The 24,422-nt window shown below is 39.7% G+C and overlaps 1 protein-coding gene across 1 annotated transcript in view; it reads right to left on the reverse strand.

Moving 5' to 3' along the window:
- The window catches only part of RAB38 (RAB38, member RAS oncogene family), a 53,261-nt gene that overhangs the window by 10,447 nt on the left and 18,392 nt on the right, over positions 1-24,422 (reverse strand). Inside the window, exon 2 of the mRNA XM_020993821.2 lies at positions 15,815-16,095. Within this exon, the coding sequence (XP_020849480.1) occupies positions 15,815-16,095 (281 nt within the window). The remainder of the gene's footprint in view (positions 1-15,814; positions 16,096-24,422) is intronic.

Here is a 24,422-nt window from a genome sequence, read left to right on the forward strand (position 1 = left end):
TTCTCTCTGTGTTCACTTAAAAGACCTCTTCTTTTACACACATGTGTGTCAAGCTGTCTTTAAGAACTCTGACAGGACTATGTTTGTTTATCAAAGTACGGACATGTAGCACTAAGGACCATGTGCCAGTTTGTCAACTGGCAAACCTGATTAGATGTACAAGGAAAACATGTCCATTTGGAACCTCAGCGAGAAAGGGCAAGCTCCCATAATTCTGAGAATGGCTCTTCAAGCAAAGACAATCCAATCAACTTCCTTGATTGTACAATTTTAGATTCTTTAGCCATATATAACAAGTCACTTTTAAACTACAGCAGACTGACCAACTACATTTAATAGAGAATTTACTTCCTGTTTGTTGATAATATGGATCCCAATCTTCTCCATGAAAAGATGACCTCCATACTCAGCATAATTTGAGAAGAACAACTTGACAGCACAGATAAGTCCAAGGTGAAGTATTTGATCTGAAGGAGCAATGCATCTATCATGAAACCCATATGGTGCCTCATTGAGATTGTAATGTCCTCGCTAAGTGATGAGAGGTTAACAGCCTAAGGCACATCAACCTTTTCCTTGAGAAGAGTAAGGAACCAACTTAAATTGCTTTGCAGCACTATTTCTAAGCAGTCTCTTTCCTCAGGATGACCTATTTTTAATGCAATTTCATTCATTCAAAATAGATGCATTAAGGGCCAGCTGTGTTGAGAGTGCTGAGTACACAAAGGTCCACAGACTCTGCCGTCAAGAAGCATATGCTATAATAGAAGGAAGATGTGCACAGACAGCAACGATATGAGGAAGACTGGGGCGATAGGCCTCTGTGTACCTGGCTTGGCTGGTCTACCTCTAGAACTAAACAGCCTTTCCAGTTCGGAAGGGGGTGCCTGCTAGCGACTGCTGAGGCTGGGCACTCGGATGAGCCACAGGGATTCTGGCCACACCCTGTGGGAAACCTAAGCTATCCTTACACTACACTCCGTCCTAGCATTCTCCAGCCAGAGCAGCACAGACCTTGTGCAAGCTGTAGTGGGGTACTTGGGAGACAGAGGAAACTGTCATAGGCTAGAGTTTTCCTATTCTATCTTCCTTCCTATTCTATCTAGTTACAGTGCATGTCACTGGCTACTACGCCACAGGGAGACCAGTGTGACATGGTTATAGTTCCCTGGGAGTCTTGGGAGGTCCACAGTCAGGACACAGAGCATGGCTAAGGCAGGATATGGGCAGTGATAAAGCATCCTGAAGACCTGGCCGCAGAGCTGCATTATCTGACCCTTTGTGGCCAATCCCTCATCAACAGGGAAGACTTCCCAGGGGCGGTATCTTTGTGATAGAGGATACCTGCCAGAGCTTATGCTCCACTGGGATAACCTTTGAGACCCCTGTGTCACCTTGACTCCATGAAGCACAGGAGGAGGACTTTTATAGAGCCCCCCCCAATACACATTTTACAGAAAGCTGGACACCACTGTCTGATTCAGACCATCTATTTGTTGTATTTCTAGAGCATCTTTCCTTTGGTATTATGGGAAAGCACAGGACTAAGTATACTAATCCTTCAAATACCAGTCAGCTCCTGTTATATGCCATTTGGAGATTTTATTATAGCTGTTTACATTTCTAATACGCTTCACAAAGCATTTTACTTTGGCCTCTGGAAACCCCTAGAGTAAAATCCAGCCATTTTCCCGCGTCCCTGGATAATTCTTCAAGGTGTTCATTTGAGCCCAGAAAGCCTTAAAGGCAGCATGGGATTTTCACCATTTGCCACAGAGTCATAAAGCGGATCCAATTTGCTGTGGGAAAACCTATGGGAATTCTTCCAAGTTCTTAAACTCATAGGCGAGTCTGTTGCCCCTTTCATAGTAGACCAGATAAACCATAGCCTCATGCATCACCTATCATACCAAACGCCCAACATAAATAATGGAAGGTACAGAAGAGTACACTTTAATAGATATGGGAATTCATTTTAATTAATTTCAAGACGTTTTTATCAGATGCCTATTATGCCAAGGTATTGTGCTGCATTCTAGCAATACAAAGACAAAAATAACACTGTTCTTAGGATGAGGTGTGGGGGACAAAACATCTACCAAGGTAAGTAAATAGAGAGTACGTACAAAGTTAATACAAAATCATTTCAAAAGAAGGACGGTATTCACGCACAATTGGCATCTGCTCTGGCTGTTGAAGGGATCTAGGGATTCTAAAAGGTGATGGTGAGGAAGGGATCCATTTTAGGCCTGTGCCAGGGTACACAAGCAGGAGATCTAGTGCTGTTATGTATGAAGGACATCACGGAGGGCATTTTACAAATGAGGCAGCTAGGCCCGCAGTAAATGGCCCAACTGGGACTCAAGCTTCTATCTGTAAGTCTATTGTGCTTTTCACTCCATAACAGACTACCCAAATTGTCTACAGAAAATCTTTTTAAATCTCAAGGAGGTAAATGTCTGAGGTGGGCTTTGAACTTAGGTCTTCCTAATTCCGGTCCAGTGGTCTATCCACTGTGCCACCTAGTCACTTCTAGTTATAGCTGGCCTGTTCTTTCTTGAAAGGTCTCCTACAGCAGGGTGGCGGTTTTATGTAATGCTCACTATATCGTTGATAGCAATCTGTGGTCCCCTGTATCATTAAGGTATGTTATAGAGTACATCTGTGTTCATTTCTAGAGTGGTTATAAGGGATGAAATTGGTATAGTAGAAAGACCACTAGATAAGGAATCAGAAGGCCTGACTGTCACTGCAATCATGCTGATAATAACTTGCATTCTTTAAAGCAGTTATAGCAATAGTACCTACCTCACAGGGCTGTTGTAAGGATCAAATGAGATAAATGCACAGCAATAAACAAATACTAGCTGTTATTATGACAATGCTGATGCCAAATAGATAAGCTCACGTGTTCGGCCAAAGGCAATAGGGAGCCACTAAAGATTCTTGAACAAGAGAGTGACATTGTCATAACCTATTCTTTAGGAAGATTATTTCCTGGATTGTAATCATCATCATTATTATTAGAGTAAGCATACCATAAAGTGAGCTGTATCACCAATCCTATGGCTAATGGGTCAATCATAAAATGAGAATCGAACATTTTTGCTTACCTTTTGAAATTTAAAAAGGTATTCCGCAGATGAGATGGACAGCAGCCTATTGTGGAATACAAAGCTCACTGGATTTATAGATAGAAGCCTGAGTTTGAATACTAGACAGTATACTTGCTATGGGCCTGGCTTCCACATTTGTTAAATGGATGTGATAATACCCAAAATAGCCACCTCAAAAAGATGGCTGTAGTGATCAAATGTCATAGTGCATATAACCATTTTATAAATGTGTTATCATTATGTATCCTTGTACTTATGACACAGAAGGTATCCTCAGGGTTAATATATTAAGACTTTATATAAGTAGAAATCATGAAATGGAAAACCTGTGACAATGAGAAGCCAATGACATCACACCCAACCTAGACTGACATCTGTCACCCATCCATGTCAGCAATGGGTGAGGGGGAAACAATAATTGAGGACTTTGTTCCATATTCAAAAGACTATATGTCAAAAAGAGTCATTGATGTGAACAAAAGCATAATAAATTAAAATTGTAAAATTATATACCAGGTAATATAAAGTTAGGATTCCAAACACCTTTAGAGGTCTCCTAGTACCACCTAAAATTTCACAAATAGGAAACCCTATCTTACAGGGTTGTTGCAAGGAAAAGAGATTCTGTAAACTATAAAATATTATACAAATGACATTAACAATCATAGCTGACATTAACACAGCATTTTAAGGTTTGCTAAATGTTCTCCATACATGCATTATCTCATGTGATTCTCAGAACAAACCTTCCAAGGAGGGACTGTAGATAATCTTATCCCCTTTGGTAATTAAGGAAACTGAGGAAACTAAGACATTAAGTGACTGGCCCATGGTCACGTGGATAGTCCAGGCAGAAAACAAATCTAAGTCTCCTTGACTACAAGTCCAAATGAGAATTGTTCTTACTATCATGGAGATATTCTTATTGCAGTTACCAGTGGGGGGGGGACTCCAAGAAGCCAGAGAGGACTTAGGAACAAAGCCAATTGTAAGCGTCAGGCACACGGGGATGAAGGGACTTTTCAGGGTGATACAGCTAGTAAGCATCTGGGCCAGGATTTGAATGCAGGTTATAACCATCAGTATGACTGCAGTGACAGAGCCAGGCCTTCTGACTCCTCACCTATTGTCCTTTCCACCATACTAATTTCTGCCCTTATGAAAATTCTAGAAGGGAACATAGATGTGTTCTATACCTTAATGATACAGGGGACCACAAGTCACTATAGCTTATACAGTGAGCACATAAAAACACTCTCCTGCTGCTTCATAATTCAAAAAAGAGCAGCTGGCTGGCTTTAATTAGAGGTGACCAGGTGGTACAGTGAAATAGAACACTGGACTTGGAGTAAAGAAGACCTGAGTTCAAAACCTATCTCAGATACTTACACACTGTGTTACCCTGGGTTAATCACTTAAACTCTCTTAGCCTCAGTTTCCTAATATGTAAAATGAAGATAATAACAGCACTACCCATCAAAGTTGTTTTTAGGATCAAATGAGATAATATATTAAGCATTTTATATGCCTTAAAGCTAGTTATTATTATTAACTATTACAATACACGGCAATTAAGTATTTAGTTAACGAGGAATTTACTTTCTTCAAATGTGGAAGATGACTTGGATAGCTCAGAGCACTTAAAAAAGCTAGATAAATTTTTCTGTAGTAAGCATACTGGTTGCTCTTGGCCACAAATTACCAGAGCAAATTCTTTTGGTGGCAAAAGTCCTGAATTTTGGAGATGGGAACCCAGGTTATTCTCAGTCTAGATCTGCTCCTTACAAAGCTGTCTGACTTTGGCCAAGACACTAAATAATAGAAATGCTGTGATTATGATTATGACACACATTTATATAATATTTATAAGTTTACAAAGCATTATCCTACAACAAGTCTATGAAATAGGTAATGCCAGTATGATTCCCATTTTATAGATGAGGAAACTGAAGCTCACAGAGATTGGTTTGTCATTATTTAGGAGGGGAAGCCGTGATCACAAAGCACTGGCATTGCTTCACCAACTCCAGGTTATACAAGATAGGCCTTCTTTCTTTTTTTATGGGGTTGCTAGACTAGTAAATCAAAGGGATGTTCTAGATATGTTGTTGTTGAGTCATTTCCGACTTGTCCAGCTCTTCATGACTGCCTGGCAAAGATACTGGAGTGGTTTGCCATTTCCTTCTCCAGCTCATTTTACAGATGAGGAAACTGAGGTAACCAGGAATAAGTGACTTGCCCATGGCCATACAACTAGTATGTGTCTGAGGACAGATTTGAACTCAGGTCTTCCTGACTCCAGGCCCAATGCTCTATCCTCTGCACCCCCTTGCTGCCCCCTTGCTCCACATACAACATACTTTATATTCATTGTGCTACCTAACTTCCTCTACAGGATGGTCTGTAAATGCTGAAGTCCCATTATTCTTTCTCCCCAGTGCCTCTGATTGTGCTTCAGCTGATGTCCTCAGAACCCCTGAGCCCTGTGGAGAAGGGAACCCGGATGGAACAGATCACCTTCTTTTTCATCCACAACTGCTCTGCCATCTAGTGAAGTATTGATTTCTTAGAAGAGCACACCAGGGAGAAAATCAATATTCCATTAGACATAGTTGAGGAGTAGCCCTGGTAATGCATCAGCAGCCTGTCCACTGTCCTAATGTTAGGTCAGCCTCCAGAAATTGAGTTAGATTGAAGAGTTCAAGGATATTTGGGAGTAATTACATTATCTGTACAACCATGTGTCTGGAAAGCAACTGATGAAAAAAAAAATCAAGCTGTGAATCCCTTCCATTGAATTAAATCATAATAATTTACACTTATATGAAAGGAGTTCCAGAGCCCACAAAACATATTCCTCCCAACAGCCTCTGTGTGGTTGGCAGTAACATAAATAACATTATCATCTTACAGGTATGGAAACGGATGCTCAGAGAGGTGAACAAATGAAAAATATGCCCACAGCAGCACAACTGAAAAAGAGAACTATGTCCTGATTAGTGCAAATAATGAATCCTATAAAGCGGATGCATCATTTGAATTTATACTACATATTTCCATGGGACTGGAACCAATTATCATAATTTGCATATAATTATATATAATTTTATATATAACTTCAAGTAGTGCAAAATTCAAATAACCAGACAAATTTACAGGATTCCTTGTCCACACTGACTGGGACCTAGCTGAGCCAGGATTCCAGTGGGATTTTAGGACTCCAAGTCTATACATCCTGTAACAAAGCAGGACCACACAATAAAAATGAATTTGGATGTCAAAGCATTCTCAAAGGAAAGACATATCAGTTGGAGACTTTTGACAACTCCTTGCAACACTGAGCTGCTTTAGAAGCAACATACTTTAGTGAAGGAAGAAACTCTGGACCTGGAGCCAGGAAACCAGCTTCTTTGCTATATGTTACCTCCGTAGGGTGGGACAAATTACTTCATCACCTCTCTGTGCCTCGGTGTCCTTGTTCCTAAAATGGGGATAGTAAACTTTACTTATAATAGGTATGAGGAAAACACTTTGTGACCTTCTAGGGCTGTACCATACAAATAGAAACAATGATTGCCATTATTACATTCTGAATCCAAATCCAATCATCTTTCCACAATTCTACTGTGCCACTCATATTGAGAATCTTTCTGTAATATAGAGGAAGCAACCTCTAAACAGAAAAGAAAAAGTCACAAAAAGACAGAGGTAGGTCTACCATGTGTGACTGAGGCATGTATGATCCCATTACATTCCCAATGACTCCTCTCCCCTCCCTCTGTCACACCCATTTTTAATCTCTCCCTCCACATGTAGGTTCCTTCCCAGCTCCCTACAAACATATTTAGGTTCACAGAATCTTGAAAGAAAAATAAAAAACTTTCCCTTGACCCTCACACCCCCTTACACTACCATCTTATATATCTCAACCTCTTAAGGGCTAAATTCCTAAGAGCGTTATCTTTTGTGTTTCCTATATGTGCTCACCACTTAGTCCTCTGTGCCTTGCAATCTTGCTTCTGATCCACCACTCTATTGAAATTCCTTTCTCAAAGGTTACCTTTAAATAACTAAATCCAATGGTCTACTCTGAAATCCAAAAGCATTTAATTATGTTCCTACTGTGTGCCAGGCATTATGCTAAGCACTAAGGATACAAATAAAGGCAAAAAACAGTCCCTACCTTCAAGGAGAGTACAGTCTAATAGGAGAGACAACATGCAAACAACTAAACACATAAAAATATGTACAGGAGGAGGCCTGTGGAAAATGTGGTTGGGGATGTTGCTTCTGCACTCAGAGGTTGGATAACTGAGTGACAGCATTGGAGTCAGTTTAAACTGGGAGGGAATGCAAAAATGCAATCTGAGGGCTGGGTGAAAGTTGAACAAAGGGAGCTTAAAGCGGAATTGGTGGTGAATAGACCAACCAGTGGAAAACCAAGGGCGTTCCCAAATAGGAGCCAGGGTCACTGAATTGTGGGCAGTGGGAGATGTAATTAGGGGCGGAGACTCACGTGGGGAAATGAGGTGCTTCAGAGAAGCTGTACCTTTATAGCACCCAGCCAATGGGGAAACAGGGGAAGGAAATTCGAATGGGGAGTAGGGAAGAAAAAGGTGTGCATCGGTTGTCACATGTGCTCTCCCATGAGTGCGCTCACACACGTGGGACACCCGGCCTTCCCAGGTCGTTCATAAAGCTCCTTCCTGATTCAACAACAGCTTCATGGAATTCGTGATAGAGACAACAGGCGGCGTCACCGGATGACCGAGCACGTTGCAAGGAGTAAGGTGTAACAAGGCCGGAAAGGCAGAAAGGGTCTGGGTAGGAAGGACGAGGAGGGCCCGGCTTTAGTCTTCTCAGTGCCCTCTCTGCAGCCCTTGATTCTGCTGGCACCCTCTTCTGCATACCCTCCCTTCCCCTGGATTTCTTGATGTTGTTCCCGCTTGGTTCTACTCCTAGCTACACTAACCTTCCTTCTCTTTTGCTGGCTCATCCTCTCCTTGCCGGGGGCTCGGTTTCCTTATATGAAAGATAAAGAAGTCCGCTTTCCAAGCCTAAATCTATTATCCCAATACCTCTCTGGGTAAAAGCGGCCCTGCTTCCCTCAAGTTTCCCTAGAGCACTTGGCCTTTTTACATTTTGTATTGTATAATATTTATCTCCTTGTTTCTGAGCACAGGGACGATACAGTTCTTACTGTCGCCCAAAAACCTTGCATAGAAAATAAATGTTTGTTGAATTGGATATAATTATTTTAAGTTTGCTTCCTTTTTATTACGGCCCAACCATATTACTTCCCTACTCAATAAACTTCAGTGGCTCCCTGTTACCTCTAAAGGGCCAAAGTTCTTTTATAAGCCTCAGTGAAAGGAAGAAAAGGGAGCCTCATGCAAGCACAGTAAACTATGACCGTAGAACCCAAGTGCTCATGATAGACTATGGAAGGACAACAATTACATGCCAATTATCACTACTGCCAGTAATTAGGCTGACCTCCTAAGACCGGTGAGGACAAAATATGGATCATGATAACTGGAGGCAAATAAGTATTAGAAGCCGTCCTTCTCTCAACTTAGCCATAAAAATCAGTCATACTAGGGGTCTCTGAAAACTTATTCTGTTGTGAGACTTACCATGGCTCCCTTGGTGGTAAGGCAGTTCAGGGTGCCAAACAAGGCATGAACACCCAGCTTTGTATTTCTGAGACAGCTGGGTCTATAGCACAAACTCATGTTCATCTTGGCCTTGTTGGCACAGCTTAGCTGTCAAGTCAGCAAGCGTACATTAATAATAACATCAATAATTAATATATAATATGTTTATGATATAAATATAGCATAAATAATATATGATACAGATATATAAATATAATGATCTATTTATGACATAAGTATATAATATAAATATAATAATATATTAATAAAATTATGTGCCATAATAAAATATAGAACATTTATAAATATGTATAATAATAATTAATTAATAATAAGACCAAAACAGCCCCTGCCCTTGAGAAGCTTACAATCCGAGGACATGACAGGTAAACAAAAGGGTAGAAACCACATATATACAGTAAAAATTAGTGATAATCTCAGAGAGAAGGTAGTAGTGTTAAGGGGGCCTGGGAAAGACTTCCTTCAGAAGGTTGATTTTAGTTGAGACTTGAAGGAAACCATCGAAGACTGAGGTAAAGATTATACACTCAGAAAAAGCCAGGAAGAGAAGAGTGGCCACTCTGACTTGGCTAAGCTACTTACCTTAACAAACCTTGCTGAACAGCATACCCTCCCCCAAAACAGAGAAGACCAGTATCCAAATAAATCTGAAACCAAGGTCTAGAATGATCTCTTTGTAATACTTCAGAAACTGAAGAAAATTTGGAAAGGTCCCTTTCTAGAATGGAAGTGCTATACGTGATTCAGCAGCCTTAACTCCTGTTGTTTTTTTTCTTCTAACTTTTTTTTACAGTGAGCCATTTCGAGTAGGGGAATGTCAACCCAACCGATACTTGGAAAAGACCCATTTGTAATTTCTCCATAAGTTGAAATGGAGGAAAGAGAGCCTGGAAGCACACCAATGAGTCAGGAGGCTACTATGATAATTGCTTAACACGTATATTGCACTTGAAGGTTTGAGTCTAACCTCTGAACCAAGTGAGAAGAAAGATCGGTAGATCAATGGAGTGTTCAGTTCAAGCTGTGACTGAATCCTATAAAGGTCCATCTTTATTTTACTAAAATGTATAAGTCACAGTCAAAGGATTATAGGCTCGTAGATCTAGAGCTGAAAGAGACCTTAGAAGTTTTGGAGACTGAGTGTAATGCCCCTCCCCCCCACCCCTGCCACCTCCACCATTTTACAGATGAGGAAATTGAGAAATTAAGCAATTTGCCCAAGTTCATACAACCTGTAAGTGACAATGCCTGGATTCAAACCAAGATCTTCTGACTCCAAAATACAATATACTTTCCACTATATCATGCTTCCTTTAAAATGGTTTTCAAATTAAATAACATTCTGAAAGCACACCTCCAAAACCTTTGGACACTGATTAGCTAAAGATGTGAAAAATAAAAGGCTATTAATGGTTTGAACTGCTCAAAGTGGGCAAGTGGGCAAGATTTCCTGGAAGACTTTCAGAAAACTATTCCCATTCTCAATATAAAGCCAAAAGGGCTGAATCTCTTGTCTGATCTAATGACTGAAAGAACCATGCTCCACAAATCAGCCTCTGTCATGTGGAATCAGCTTGAATTTTAAGTACAATAAACATCTCTGAAAAAAATATCTGCTGTGCCAGTTTCCACCTTAGGTCTGGACCTTCTTCTCCAATTTGGTAGCCACAACTGGATCCAGGCCATGATCAACTTAATCAAAAATATGAGGTGAATTCTGCCACATGAACCTTCAACTCAATGAAAGCATCAGCTTCCCAGAGTGAATGCCAACATAGGAAGGAAGGAAGGAAGGAAGGAAGGAAGGAAGGAAGGAAGGAAGGAAGGAAGGAAGGAAGGAAGGAAGGAAGGAAGGAAGGAAGGAAGGAAGGAAGGAAGGAAAGCATCTGATTAGGGTAGAGCACATTTGTGCTGCAGTATTCTAGGAATGAAGTCAAGGAGGTTCTATCTTCTCTCTCAAATGGACTGAAAGGCACAAAAGCATTGGGGGATGCAGGAAGCAAGGTGATCAGCTTTTCTTGCGATAATGCTCATTATGCATTTTCTGCTACTGGGCAACTTCAGACTGCTCCATTTCCCTTCTTCCTTGGCTCATATGGCTGAGAGAGTAGATGAATAGCAAACAGGTAAGGACAGGGAAAGAAACACATTAAGAGTTGGAGAAATCAGTGGCAACCATTCCATTTTCTACAGAACTTCAACTCTGAATCAAGGAAGGATTATTCTATTGGATTCATGAGATCCTTATAACAGTCCTAGCAGGGGATCTGGGCATAAAGCCTCACAAGCTAGTTCACACCCAACAAAAGTGGAGCAAGGCAAACTTCTCTTTTCCATAAAGTTAATATTACAAGAGAACCCCTGCTCTACTACTGACCCCTAATACTCTCCACCCCACTCTACTCTCCAGAAGAGCTGCAACTCTGTGGATAACCAAAGTGCCAGGGTGGTGCTAACTAGGATTTCTGCTACTGGAGGTACCCAGGGCTCTGTGCTTTAGATGGGCAGGCTGGGCCCTGTAGTGGTGTTTATGTCATCAGAAGCTATGAAGACTTTAAAATTTTAAATCAGAATTTAGTCATCTCACCTCACTGACAATGCCCAGGAGGAAATGAAACATTATTAAATTTTAAAAAATGGTCTATAACTTTAAAGTAATTCAAAGATTTAATCAAACTTTGGCTACTGATGCCTGGTCCCTTGACTTTTAAAGTTCTCCTCATAGTAATTTCATCACTTTTTGTTGTTCTAGTAAATACCGTGCTCACCAAAAATCTATACAACCTCAGAATTATTTCTGATTATTTCTAGTTTAGCAATCTGTGAGGGATGACAGGCAGACCCTATCAAAAGCTTTTAGAGACTTTCAGTTCTTATACTTAGTACTAGTTGCCTGAATATGGCACTTACCCTCTATGTGCTCTAGGCAATGCTCTAAGACTATAAATTACAAAGAAGTGCTAATTTATGTCAGTTGTTGTTGTTTGTTCTTGTTGTGGAAGAGGACCGTGACATCAGGGAGGTGATGCCATGACATGCGAGTGAATTGGATTTAAGTGAGTGAGGACTGTGCAAAGTCACCAGCTTTACAATCTATGTTAGCAGAGGAGACTTCTTCACTTGGGAGTTCCCTAATACTAAACTGAGTTACAATACAGAGGCCAGTCCAAAGAATTTTAAAAAGGAGGGTCCAAAACTGAATACAAAACACCCTAAGTAGTCTAACTGTGACGTCTCCAAATTTAATTCTGGAGCATTCTAAAGATAACCCATGTAAAATAAGCTCCATTAAATACAACTAGCCTATGTTTAACAGGCCTCCTCACAAAATGTTAGAAATTACAGAACTTCAATGTAGTTCATCTTTCCCTTACATTTTTATCCTTGGAGCATATTTACAATTAATCAGAGTGACGTGGAAGTCTGGTGACATACAGACAAATCTTTATGTAACACCCAAGTCTTTCAATCTAGGCTATTAAAGAACATACCCCATCCTCATTCCCACCCCTACAATACCAGCAGCATTTTGTTTCAGCCCTGTGATATCTGTCAGGGCAATGTTAAAAACACCAGTGGACAAGGAGGGGCAGAGTCGTCCAAATATTCATGGAAGTTCTGGGAAAAACAACTCTGAATTATAGCATCCGAAGGACATTCCCAATATAGCACATCATTGCCTGGGACACTCGAAAGCGTAAGTTGCATCTGCTCGTTCGTTATTTGCTAGCTACCTCTCATGTCCCGGGTCACATCCCACCTCTAGTTTCCATGACCACTGCAGTGGCTGAAGTCATACCTCTCTGCCCAGACCACTTATTGGTAGTTCACTATGTGCTACATTGCAATGGTGCCTGTTGTCTTCAATGGCCCCTTAAATTTCACAGAGTTCTTAAGCTATCACAAGTTTAATTTTGTTCAAAGTAGGCTATACGCTCCACGAGGACAGACTCTGCCTCATTATTCTCTGGATCCTTCCTCATGCCTCAGCACTCAGTTCAAGAGTTATATAAAATTGACAGTCAACACCAGAGCACATACCATTGCAGACAGTGAGCTATCCAAAACCCAAAAGGATCACAAAGCAAATTATGGACATCTATTATTATTAAACTAATATGAGTATCTGGCCTTGAACAAGACACTGCATCTTCTGCCTCTGGATATTTTCACTGGCTGGCTCTCCCCTAGGCCTGGAATTTTCTCCCCCTTCATCTCTGCCTCCTGATTTCCTTCAAGTCCCAGGTAACATACCACCTTCTATGGGAAGCCTTTCCCAATCTCCCTGTCTTTCCCCTGATGATTATTTCCAACCTATCTTGTGTAACTCTTGTTTGTACATAACAATTTGCATGTTATCTTCCCCCACCAGACTGAGTTCTTGAAAGCAGAGACTTTTACCTTTCTTTGTATCCCTACTAGTTAGCATGGTGCCTGGCAGAATGAAACACTTAATCAATGTTTACTGACTGCTGACTGACTGAATTTCAGGTAGGAAGAGACCTCAGTGGCCAGCGACTCCAATGCCCACCTGACCAACAACTTTCACTACCACATACTCAAAGAGTGATCATTGACTACACGCCAGACCACCTCCAATGAGGGGGAACACAATGGCCTCCCGGGCTGTCCACCTACTTATTTAGAAACTTCTCCTTATATCAAACCTAAATGTTCTTCCCTGAAATTTCTACCTATTGTTTCAAGTTCTCCCCTCTGGGACCAAGCACTTCTAATCCCTTTACAACCCTCAAAGACATCTGCCTATTCTCCCTGAATATTTCCTTCCTTATGTTAAAAATCCCCAGTTTCTTCAACCAATCCTCACATGGCCTTTCACTATACTGGTGGTCTAGTCTACCAATATTTTTCTTAAAATTTAGTGCCCAGAATTGAACGCAAAACTCCTCATGTAGTCTAACCATGGCAGAATTTAACAATATTATTAACATTTCTTTACTTTCCAAAGCAGAACCTCTCTTAATGTAGCCCAAGGCTGCACTAGTTTTTCATTTTTTAAAATAACATAATAGTATATTTGTTGACTTATAGTCACCTACAGCACACTAAATTTTCAAATATTTTTCTAGACAAACCTCAATCTAATCTTTCCTCTCATCTGTGTACTTGTGATGTTGATTTTTGGAAGCCAATATTAATATTTTACATCAGTCTCTATTAAATTGCATCTTATTTAATTTGGCCCAGCATTCTAGTTGACAAAATCCTGACCTTGTCTCCCAGTCGATTAACCATGTCTCCCATTATATGTGCCCCTTTTCTGCATTCATTCAAGTCAAAGATAAAAAAAAAAAAAGTTAAAGCAGAAAGGGCCATTTGGACCATTCCACTGCAGACCTCCTTCTAACTTGACATAAAAGCATTAATGACTATTCTTTAATTCTGGAAATCCAACCAGTTCTGAATACACTTGGTTGTGGGATCATCTAGCCCAGGTGGGTAAGGAACCTGTGGCAGGTCCTCAAGTGCAGCCCTTTGACAGAATCCAAATTTCACAGGACAAAACCCCTTAATAAAAGGATCTGTAAAACTTGGACAAAAGGCTGCACCCAAGGACCTAGAAGGCCACGTGTGGCCTCAAGACCACAGGTTCCCCATCCTGATCTAGCCTACAATACTCCATCTTTTCTAAAGGAATAGTAAAAGAAACTTTACCAAGTGCTTACTAAAACCTAGGCAAACTATATCTACACCAATGCTTTAGCCTACCAGTTTAATAATCCTCTCAAAAAAAAAAAGGAACTTGAGTTAGCTTTGGCAGGCCTTCTTCTTGATGAGGCCATGATGGCTCTTTGTGATCACTGCTTTCTTTTCTATAGGTTTACTAACCATCCCTTTAATAACGAGATGGTGAATTTTGCTAGAAATAAAAGTAAAGCTCACTGGCCTATAGTCAACACATTTCATTTTCTTCCCTTATTTTGAAAATTGGGACATTTGCCCTTCTCTGGGCATAACACATAACAATTCTCTTATCCTCTATAATCTTTCAAATTTCATAAGACAAGTTCAGCAATAAAAAAATCAATTAATCAACAAGTATTTATTAAGAGTTTACAACATGCAATGCGCTGTGCTATATGCTCATGATACAGAGAAAAATGAAATGCTACTGCCCTCAAAAAAGAATCTACCATCAAATCTGCCAAGTCTTTCAGTACCTAAAAATGTAGTTCATCTGGCCAGGTGACTTAAATTCATCTAGGGTGTTGTAAGCTTTTTAGATTTGTAATGTGTGTCTATATGTATTACATATAAAGCAGTGGACAGAATGCTGGGCTTAAAGTCAGGAAGACTCATCTTCCTCAGTTCAAATCTGGCCTCAGACACTTACTAGTTGTGTGACCCTGGGCAAATCACTTAACCCTGTTTACCTCAGTTTCCTTATCTGTAAAATGAACTGGAGAAGGAAATAGCAACCACTCTAGTATCTTTGCCAAGAAAACCCCAAATGGGATTATGAAGTGTGGGACAAAACTGACGCTACTCAACAATGAATGAATGAATGAATGAATGAATAAATAAATATATATATATATATATATAATATATACACACATATATATACATATATTATACATGCACACACATATATATATGTATATATATATATATATATATATGTGTGTGTGTGTGTGTGTGTGTGTTTGTTTTACAAAGACCCCTAAAAATACCCCTTCCAAATTCAACAAATTCCTTCTGTGAAGTTTGGATTCAGTCAAAGGGCCACATTTGAGGACCCAGAGGGCCACATGTGGCCTCAAGGCTGCAGGTTCCCCACCCCTGGTCTAGGACATCTTCAAGACAGCTACTGCCTGAAAAGTCAACATCTCCTTGCGATTCTAATGGATTTCCTCTGTATTTTATTCTTATAAATACTATAGATGGTTTTCTAGGTGGACGATCACATTTCAAACCTCCACCTTAGAAACTGGGAAATGTGACTTTTCTGTATCTGATACTTAGCAAGGATTTAAGCTTATTTTTAATGATTTTTACCTTTGCTGAGGTTTCAAACCATCCCACAAAGCCGTTTTCCTTGCAGAACTGGTCCATCTTGAGCCCATTGTTGAGAAGCACGTCTTTTGACTGGTCACACTTGTTGGCTAACAGAACAGCTGACACTGGTTTGCCATTAGGGAGAGTTAATTTGGAGTCCAAGTCACTTTTCCACTTTGTCACTGCCTCGAAAGTGGCTGGCCTGGTGACATCGAAGACTATAAATGCTCCCACGGCTTCTCGGTAATAGACCCTTGTCATGTTTCCAAATCTTTCTTGGCCTGTCAAAAACAAAGAAGAGAACACAGATTTGTAATTTTATTAGAACTATAACTCTTAGGTTGGGCCTGTCTTTTGTAGACCAGCAAGTTTTCAAGAAGTGATCTATATATCAAACCTAGAAGTGAACTTTTAAAAATATGAGCTGGACATAAGACATCCAATTTATCTGTTAGTCAACATCATTAAGCATTTATTAAAGCACCAACTACGTGTCAGATGCTATACTAAGCACTGGGGATACAAAGACAGGCAAAAGGCAAGTCCTGTCCTCAAGGAGCACACAGTCTAATGTGTGCTTACAAACAAGATAGATACAGGGTGGAAGGAAGATAAGCTCAGAAAGAAGGCATTAGCAGTAAGGGGGACCTTCTTGAAGAAGGTGGGATTTTAGCTGAGATTTAAGGGAATGCCAGGGAAGCCAGTAGGTCAAGGTGAAAAGGAAGAGCATTCGAGGTATGGGGGACAGCCAGGGAAAATGTAGAGTCTGGTGATAACGACATAAGAGGAATGACAAAGAGGCCCGGGCCACTGGATCAGAGAGTATACATAAGGAGTAATGTGTGAGAATAGCAGAAAGGTAGGGAAAGAACTGGTTATAAAGGGCTTTAAAACTCTAATAGAAGATTCCATATTTGATCCTGAAGATAATAGGGAGCCAGTGGAATTTATTGACTTTGGTGAGGGTAGGGGAATGTGACATGGTCAAACCTGCACTTTGGGAAGAAGCATTTGACAGCTGAGTGGAGGAGATGGTCTGGAATGGGGAAAAGACCTGAGGAAGGGGGACTCGACCAGCAGGCTATTGTAATAATCCAGGTGTGAGGAGATGGGAACCTGCAGCAGGGTGGTAGCAGTGTCAGAGAAGAGGAGGGCGTATACAAGGGATGTTTGCAAAGGTAAGATGGACAGAACTGAGCAACAGATTAGACATGGGAGGTAAGAAGGAGGAGTAGAGGATGGCACCTAGCTTCAGGTTTGGGCAGTCAGCTTTATTCTCTTACCTTTGAGTGTGTGTGAATGTGTAGCTATCTCTTTTACATCTATCTCTATTATCTCTCTTATATCTATATATCTTTCTTAAATCTTTCTCTATTATCTACCATTGATCTCTCTTACATCTATCTCTATTATTTCATATCTATTTATTATATCTCATATCTTTATTATCTCTCCATCATTGATCTCTCATATCTATCTCTATTATCTTTTATCTATTATATCTCTTATCTCTATCCCTATTATCTCTCATATCTGTCTCTATTATCTCTTTCAAAGTTAACTATTCTATTATCTCTCATATCTATCTCTATTATCTCTCTCTTCTATCTATCCATCTCAAGGAAAGAACAATCTGTCCTGGAGAAGTGGGACAGGAAGAAGGACTTTCTATTAGCTTTTCCATCAGGCTTCTGTTCCAGTGTATCTTTGTGATTCAATCTGGACACAAGAAGAAGACTAGAATTCATTCATATGACCTATGTTTTAAACCAAAGTTCCTGAGTCAATTCACAAAATGTTAGTAAGTGCCTAGTATATTCAAGACACCATGGGCACAAATCATGAGATTTCAGAGAGAGAATGAGCATTGAAAAATTATCTGGCTCTGCCTCCTCAAGTTAAAGATGTTGAACTTGCTTGGCAATGACCCAGCCAAGGCCATCCGGGTAGCAATTAGCAGAACTAGGATTCTAAAACAGCTATCTGTTGCTCCAAATGCAGTGACCTTTCCATAACGCCACGCTCCTACCTCCTGGACTAAGTGTTAGATCTCCAGAGTCTGTGCCATAACCAAAGCAGAATGAAGAAGGTCTGCTAGTTATTTATTACCTGTGTACAATTCTATCTCCCACCTGCATGCCTTTGCATGGGGCTACCTCACTCCTGGAATTCACTCCCTCCACACCTCTGCCTCTCAGGATCCCTAGCCTCCTTTGAAGGATAGCACATGGGCCACCTACTGCACAAAGGTTCTTCCTGAAGATAACAGTCATTTTCTCTTAAACTCATTTTGTACTGTCTTTTTGTCTTAACTTATCTGTGTACCTGCTATCCCCCCCAGAAGAATCAATCAATTAGTAAACTTTTATTCTTTATCTTTTTTTTTTTTAGGCAATTGGGGTTAAATGACTTGCCCAGAGTCACACAACTAGTAAGTGTGAAGTGTTTGGTCTGAGTCCTCCTGACTTCAGGGCTGTTGCTCTATCCACTGCGCCATCTAGATGCCCATAAACTTTTATTAATCACCTATTATGTACCACACACTACAGGACTCCTTGAGTATAAAGACTACTTCATCATTTTATCTTTATATCCTCAGTTGTTTTCAGTCATATCTGACTCTTTGTGACCCCATTTGGGGATTTCTCAATGGAGATACTGGAGTGGTTTGCCATTTCCTTCTCCAGCTCATTTTACAGATGAGGAAATTGAGACAAACAGGGTTAAGTGACTTGCCCAAGGTCACACTGCTAGTGTGTGTTTGAAGCCAGATTTCAACTCAGGAAGATGAATCTTCCTGACTCCAGGCCCTGCACTCTATTCACTGCATCACCTAGCTGCCTCCTATATCCTGCACACAGGAAGCAAATAATAAATGTATAATAATAAATAAATGTATAATAATAAATGCACAATATCCTATGCACAGGAGGTGAATAATAAATGCATACTAAATATGATGAACTGAAGGATACGTAATGTACTGTTGTACATTAACAAGGCAGCATGCTTCAAAATGTCATATTCAAACAGAGAAGAGAACTGTGAGGCAGGCCCATGATAGTCCTGGCAATACTTATTGCAATGTCTATAACACAAAAGTAATATTTTTATTTCTGTATTTTTTTAGTGCAGTCAATCAACGCCATGAAGTGTGTAGGGGCAGGGGATGGGAGAGGAATTCATTCATATGACACTTAACCCCTCAAATGAACTTCTCCCTTTTCCAAATTAGGTTGTGGGTTGTGAGTGTGTGTGTGTGTATGTGTGTGTGTGTGTGTGTGTGTGTGTGTGTGTGTTGAAGTACATACTAATTTCCTTTGATAAAGTTCATCGTGGTTGTGACATTTCAGGAAAAAGTACGGTCATTCAGAACTCTGCTTGCTTCTGGGCTTTGTAACGGTCTTATGATCCATTTCCGTGAACTAATCAGATGAGGGGCTAAGTCATGTGTTATTCAATAGGCTCCTTGTGAGGAGGTCTTCCATTGTAGAGTAAGGTGGCCTTTGAGAAGAAAGATTGTGTTTCATAGCATAAGTTTTATAATTTTTTTTTCAGATTATAAGAATCAAATGGATATCTCTGTGTTTATACTCATGTACATGCAGGAGAAAAAAAAAGATGTGGGGGGAGAGGAAGTGTAGGAAGAAAGATAACTGGTTGTAGGAGAAAAAAACTTGACTGTTGTATATATATTGAGGTCACTGGGCTGTCTGACTCTGAGGTTTGCCTTTCAAGTTTTTCAGCAAAGAGATCACATTCACACTACAGACAGCATAGATTCTCAAATTTGGCATCACAAGGTTAGAACAAGAAAGGATCTCTGAGGTCATTTGACCCCTCCCCTGCATTTTACATTTGAGCAAGCTGAGGCTCAAGTGAAATGACTGGACCAAGGTCAAAGACCTAATAATAATAATAATAATAACAACAACAACAATAACAATAATAATAATCAGCAGTAGCAGCAGCAAAACCAAGGGCATTTAAACTCAGGTAAACAAAATATTTTATACTGCATCCCACTTTGTCCTCTCTTCCATCACTTCAATTCAACAAGTCAGTCAATAAATATTTATTAAGCACGTACTGTGTGCTAGCACCAATATGCGCAAGGTGTAATTTCAGGTTATGGTAGGAAAAAAAAATGAAAAAAATCACCATAGTCAAAGAGCTTATGTTAGGTTTTGTCTGAAAAATTAAGTTAATATTAAAAAAAAGACAATATGGCCCTTGTTTGTCATTCATTTTCTATGTGCTGGTAAAGATTTGAAACAAATTATGCTGATTATTTGGGGGAGGGGAACCCAACATAGAAAGGATAAAAAAAAACATGAAGGGAACTTTAGCATATACTGGGTATCTTTACTGATTAAATATCAAATCATTGCACAGTGGTTGATTTTCCACCCATGTAGACACAATCTATGTCACATGGGCCATGATAAATGACCAACCAGGGGTAAGGGACCTGGGGCCTCAAGGGCACATGTGGCTCTCTAGGTCCTCAAATGTGGCCCTTGTGAAGTTTGTGTTCAGTAAAAAGTGGCCTCAAAGCCACATATTCCCCACCCCTGGAACAATGAAAATATCACTGGCATCAGATTTTGTTCCATGAAGGTAAAGTGTTTAATCACAAAAATATACTTTAAAGAACACATGTTTTTTCTTTATTTAAATGATGGGTTTACTCTCATTTCTCTTCATTCTTTTTGGATCCAAAGTATATAAAGCAATCTACAGTGAGGACCAAAGTTAAAATCCTAATTCTTTCAAAAGAATTTAAATAAATTTGTAATTTTCAATTAGAGTAAGAAGTTAATTGTTTTGATGGTTTATAATTGTGTTTTAAAATGCTTTGCTATTTTTCACCTAAGTATCTCAAAGTACTTTAATAATTAGAATTCTGGATGCTAAATACCTATTCCTAGTTCAGATTTCTAAACCATTAAAATATTTAGAACTTTTACTAGATTTTCAGCTATAAAACACAATGATTTTAAGAGATTTACAGGGAATATAATGTCTGTAGTCTTACAATTATATTCTAATATTAGACAACATATTTTTTCTCTCTTAATATAATTAGGAAATGTCATTAACTGTGAACTTTACTGCTTTAGTGATGCCTAGCATATTTCTGAAAATGCTGAATGTTGAATAGTGAAACAGGAAGGGGTAGGAAAATCATGGGGAGGTAGGCAGCACAACCTGGTCATGATAGAATGAGCAGAGAACTAAGAGTTAGGGGTAATAGGGTCAAAGCCAGTGCCTGACCCTTCTTAGATGTGTGATCCTGGTGTGTCATGAAGAAGCATCTCGTAAACCATAAAGTGCCATAGAAATGTGAATTATTATTTCAGAGTGGGAATGGTATAAACAACATGGTATGGAGCGCTGGTCTTGAACTTAGGCCTGGGCAGAGGTGGGGAACCCACAGCCTCGAGGCCACATGTGGCCCTCTAGGTCCTTAAGTGTGGCTCTTTGACTGAATCCAAACTTATTTGAGGACCTAGAGGGCCACATGTGGGCTGTAGGTTTCCCACCCCTGGACTGGGTTCAAATTCTATCTTGGCTTACTTACTACTCGTTACCACAGATTTATCACTTAATCTCTGCCCTCAGCTTTCTCATCTACAAAATGGGGATAATAATATCTTTAATACCTACCCCATAAGGTTTTTTATGAGGCTCACATGAGATAATACACTTTCTAAACTATAAAGTGTTATATGAACATCAGTTACTATATTAAGGACTTGAGAGACAGCCTAGAATAATGGATAAAGGAAAGACCTGGGTTCAAATCTAGCTTCAGATACATATCAGCTATGTGACAGTAGGCTAGTCACTTACCTTGACCCTCAGACAACTCTCTGAGAGCTTAAGTAACCAGACAGTTACATGGCTATAGAAAGTGTTTCCTCAACTACACTGGTAAAATCACAGATACCAACCAAAAAATAATAGTATGAGACATAATCCAGTCCAATTGTGAGCTCCCTAAAGGCAGATATTGTCTTTTGCCTCTTTTATTTTTAAGTTTTAGTCTTTTAAGGTACTTTAATAATAAATGTAAAATAAATAAATTTAATAATACTTTTTAAAAATATTTTTAATCCCCAAGGCTTAGTACAGTGCCTGGCAAATAGTGGGCACTTAATAAATGTTTACTGACTGACCCTCCTCGTTTCATAAAAACTGAATCCCAGAAAAGTAAAACAATAAAAATAATAACAGAAGCTGACATTTCTGCATATCTTGGGGTTTGCAAAGCAGTTTCCAGTATCTCATCTCAGTGAGTGGTGGTCATACAGTTCGTTAATGGCTCAGCTAGGTTTGGAAGCCAAGAGTTCCAACCCCTTCGTGTTCTTTCCACTGTGTCACTTTGTGAAACTTTTTGTTGTGTGAAATTTGGGTTGGCTTAGCTATTAAGAATGCACAGCACGGGTTAATTATATAAGTAAGCTTAGGTGTATGTTAAAGGCAAAGCTGAGGAGTTGTCAACCATTAATAAAAAACAGACTTGTCCTGTGCATCAATAGTTTCACTCTGAAAGCAGCACAGTTGGACTTCATCACAGTAAAAGGGTGGACACCAGAACCAGGATACCAAGTTGGAAACCAACTTGGCTTTGGTATCACTGTAACTGGGTTCAACCTCTGCCTCCAATGCTTACTACCCGCGTAACCTTGGGGAAAAAAAAATCATTCAATCCCTCTTGGGCCACAGTTTCCTTGTCTGAAAAATGCGGTTAGACCGCATGGCCTCTCAAGTCCCTTCCAAAACCAGATCTGTGTTCCTATAACCTGATAATCTTGTAATAAAGAGAGGCAATGGGACAGATGGACTGGACTGGACTGGGAGGCATGAGGCCAGGCTGAGGTCCCTGTCTTAGCACTGCCTGGCTGTGGGCAAATCATTTCATCTCTCTGAGCCTTCATTCTTCATGTTGACTATAAAATGTGGGGTTGGGGTCCTTGAACTATGGAACAGAGTTATTATGAGGAAAACACTTTAGACAACACTTGATCATTGTGAGATATTTGGAACAAGATTCAAAATTGCATTAGAGGAGGGACATTGGTATCCCTCTATACCCCCAAATCATCAGAGGATCCTAGTTATCAATCGACAAGCATTTACAAAGTGCTTACTCTGTGCCAGGTACTGGGCTGAGCAGTGGGGATGCAAATAAAAGCAAAATTAAATCGTTTTTGAGGTGTAGTGAAAAGCTGAGGTGTCCACTAATGACAGTAGTTTTAAAAATATCCTGAATATGTATCAGAGATTTTAAAGTGAATTCTAACACAAAGCTCAGGTGATCATTAATAGTAATCTTAAAAATCTATTGAATATGTAGCACAGATTTCAAAATGAATTTTAAAAGATTTTACATAGATACAATATACCCTTTTGGCTTAAAAGAAGTAAGGGTGGCATAGCAGACAGAATGATGACTTTGGAGAAAGGGAGGCTTAGATTCACATCCTGCCTCTTACATTTCCTAGCTACCTGATCTTGGAAAGGTCACACGATTTCTCTGTGCCTTGAGAAACTCTCTATGATTCATCTATTAAGTCACAGATGCATAGCAATCTAGTTCTGAGTTGGCGTATAGCTGTAAAACATTTTATCATTGTGAATATTATTTTGGAACAAGATGCATTGAATTACAGAAGGGCCATTGGGATCCCTCTATCCCCTCCCCAAAATAATAAGGATTCTAGGTGTCAATAATCACCAAGCATTTATAAAGTGTTTACCATGTGCCAGGTATCATGCTGAGCAGTGGGGATGCAAAGACAAAGTTAAATGAATAGGTTTAGATGTGTACGGAGTTTCTGGAGTTTCCCCCAAACTAGCAAAATCATAGATCTTAGTATAATTTAAGATTATTTATTCAATAAGAATTTATTATATATCACATATGTACCAGCCACTGTGCTAAATATCAGAAGTATAACAGCAAAATACCAAATCATCCCTGACTTTGAGGAGCTTACAATCTCTTAAGAGAAAACAGTACATATTTAAAAAAAATTAAATACAAGACATAAAAAATGGAAAGCTCTTTAATAAAATTGGCCTTATTTTATTTGTTCTTACATACTGGAAGTAATGGAATTATAGACAGAAACTGACCTAGATTTCTCCAGTCTGATCTACTGTGTAGTGATTACTCTGTTCTTTGGGGAGTAGGAAGGAGGTGGTTTGGAGATTTGGATGAAAATCCAACAAAAGGAGACTGTTAAAGGCAGTCGGAGAGGAAGGAGGAAAAGCCAGGACAAAATAATGTCACACAATCCCAAGGAAGAGAGATTGTCTATGAGAAGGGCATGGGACAAGTCAAGAAGGATGAAGACTGAGAAAAGATGATCAGATTTGGCAATTAAAAGCTCCCTGGTAACCTTGGAAAGAGCAGTTTCTGTTGAATGATGAAGTTGGAAGCCAGAAAGCGAAGGTGTTGATAAGTGAGTGGGAGGTGAGAAAGTGAACACTGACTGTAGAAAGATTTTTCTAGGACTTGGGCTGCGAAGGAAAAGAGATGTAGACAGTCCTGAGTGAGAAATGGTAGGGTCCAGCGTAGATTTATTAAGGTTGTTTG

Source organism: Phascolarctos cinereus, unplaced genomic scaffold, assembly GCF_003287225.1.
Source record: "Phascolarctos cinereus isolate Bilbo 61053 unplaced genomic scaffold, phaCin_HiC Scaffold_726;HRSCAF=1367, whole genome shotgun sequence".
Classification (NCBI taxonomy): domain Eukaryota; kingdom Metazoa; phylum Chordata; class Mammalia; order Diprotodontia; family Phascolarctidae; genus Phascolarctos; species Phascolarctos cinereus.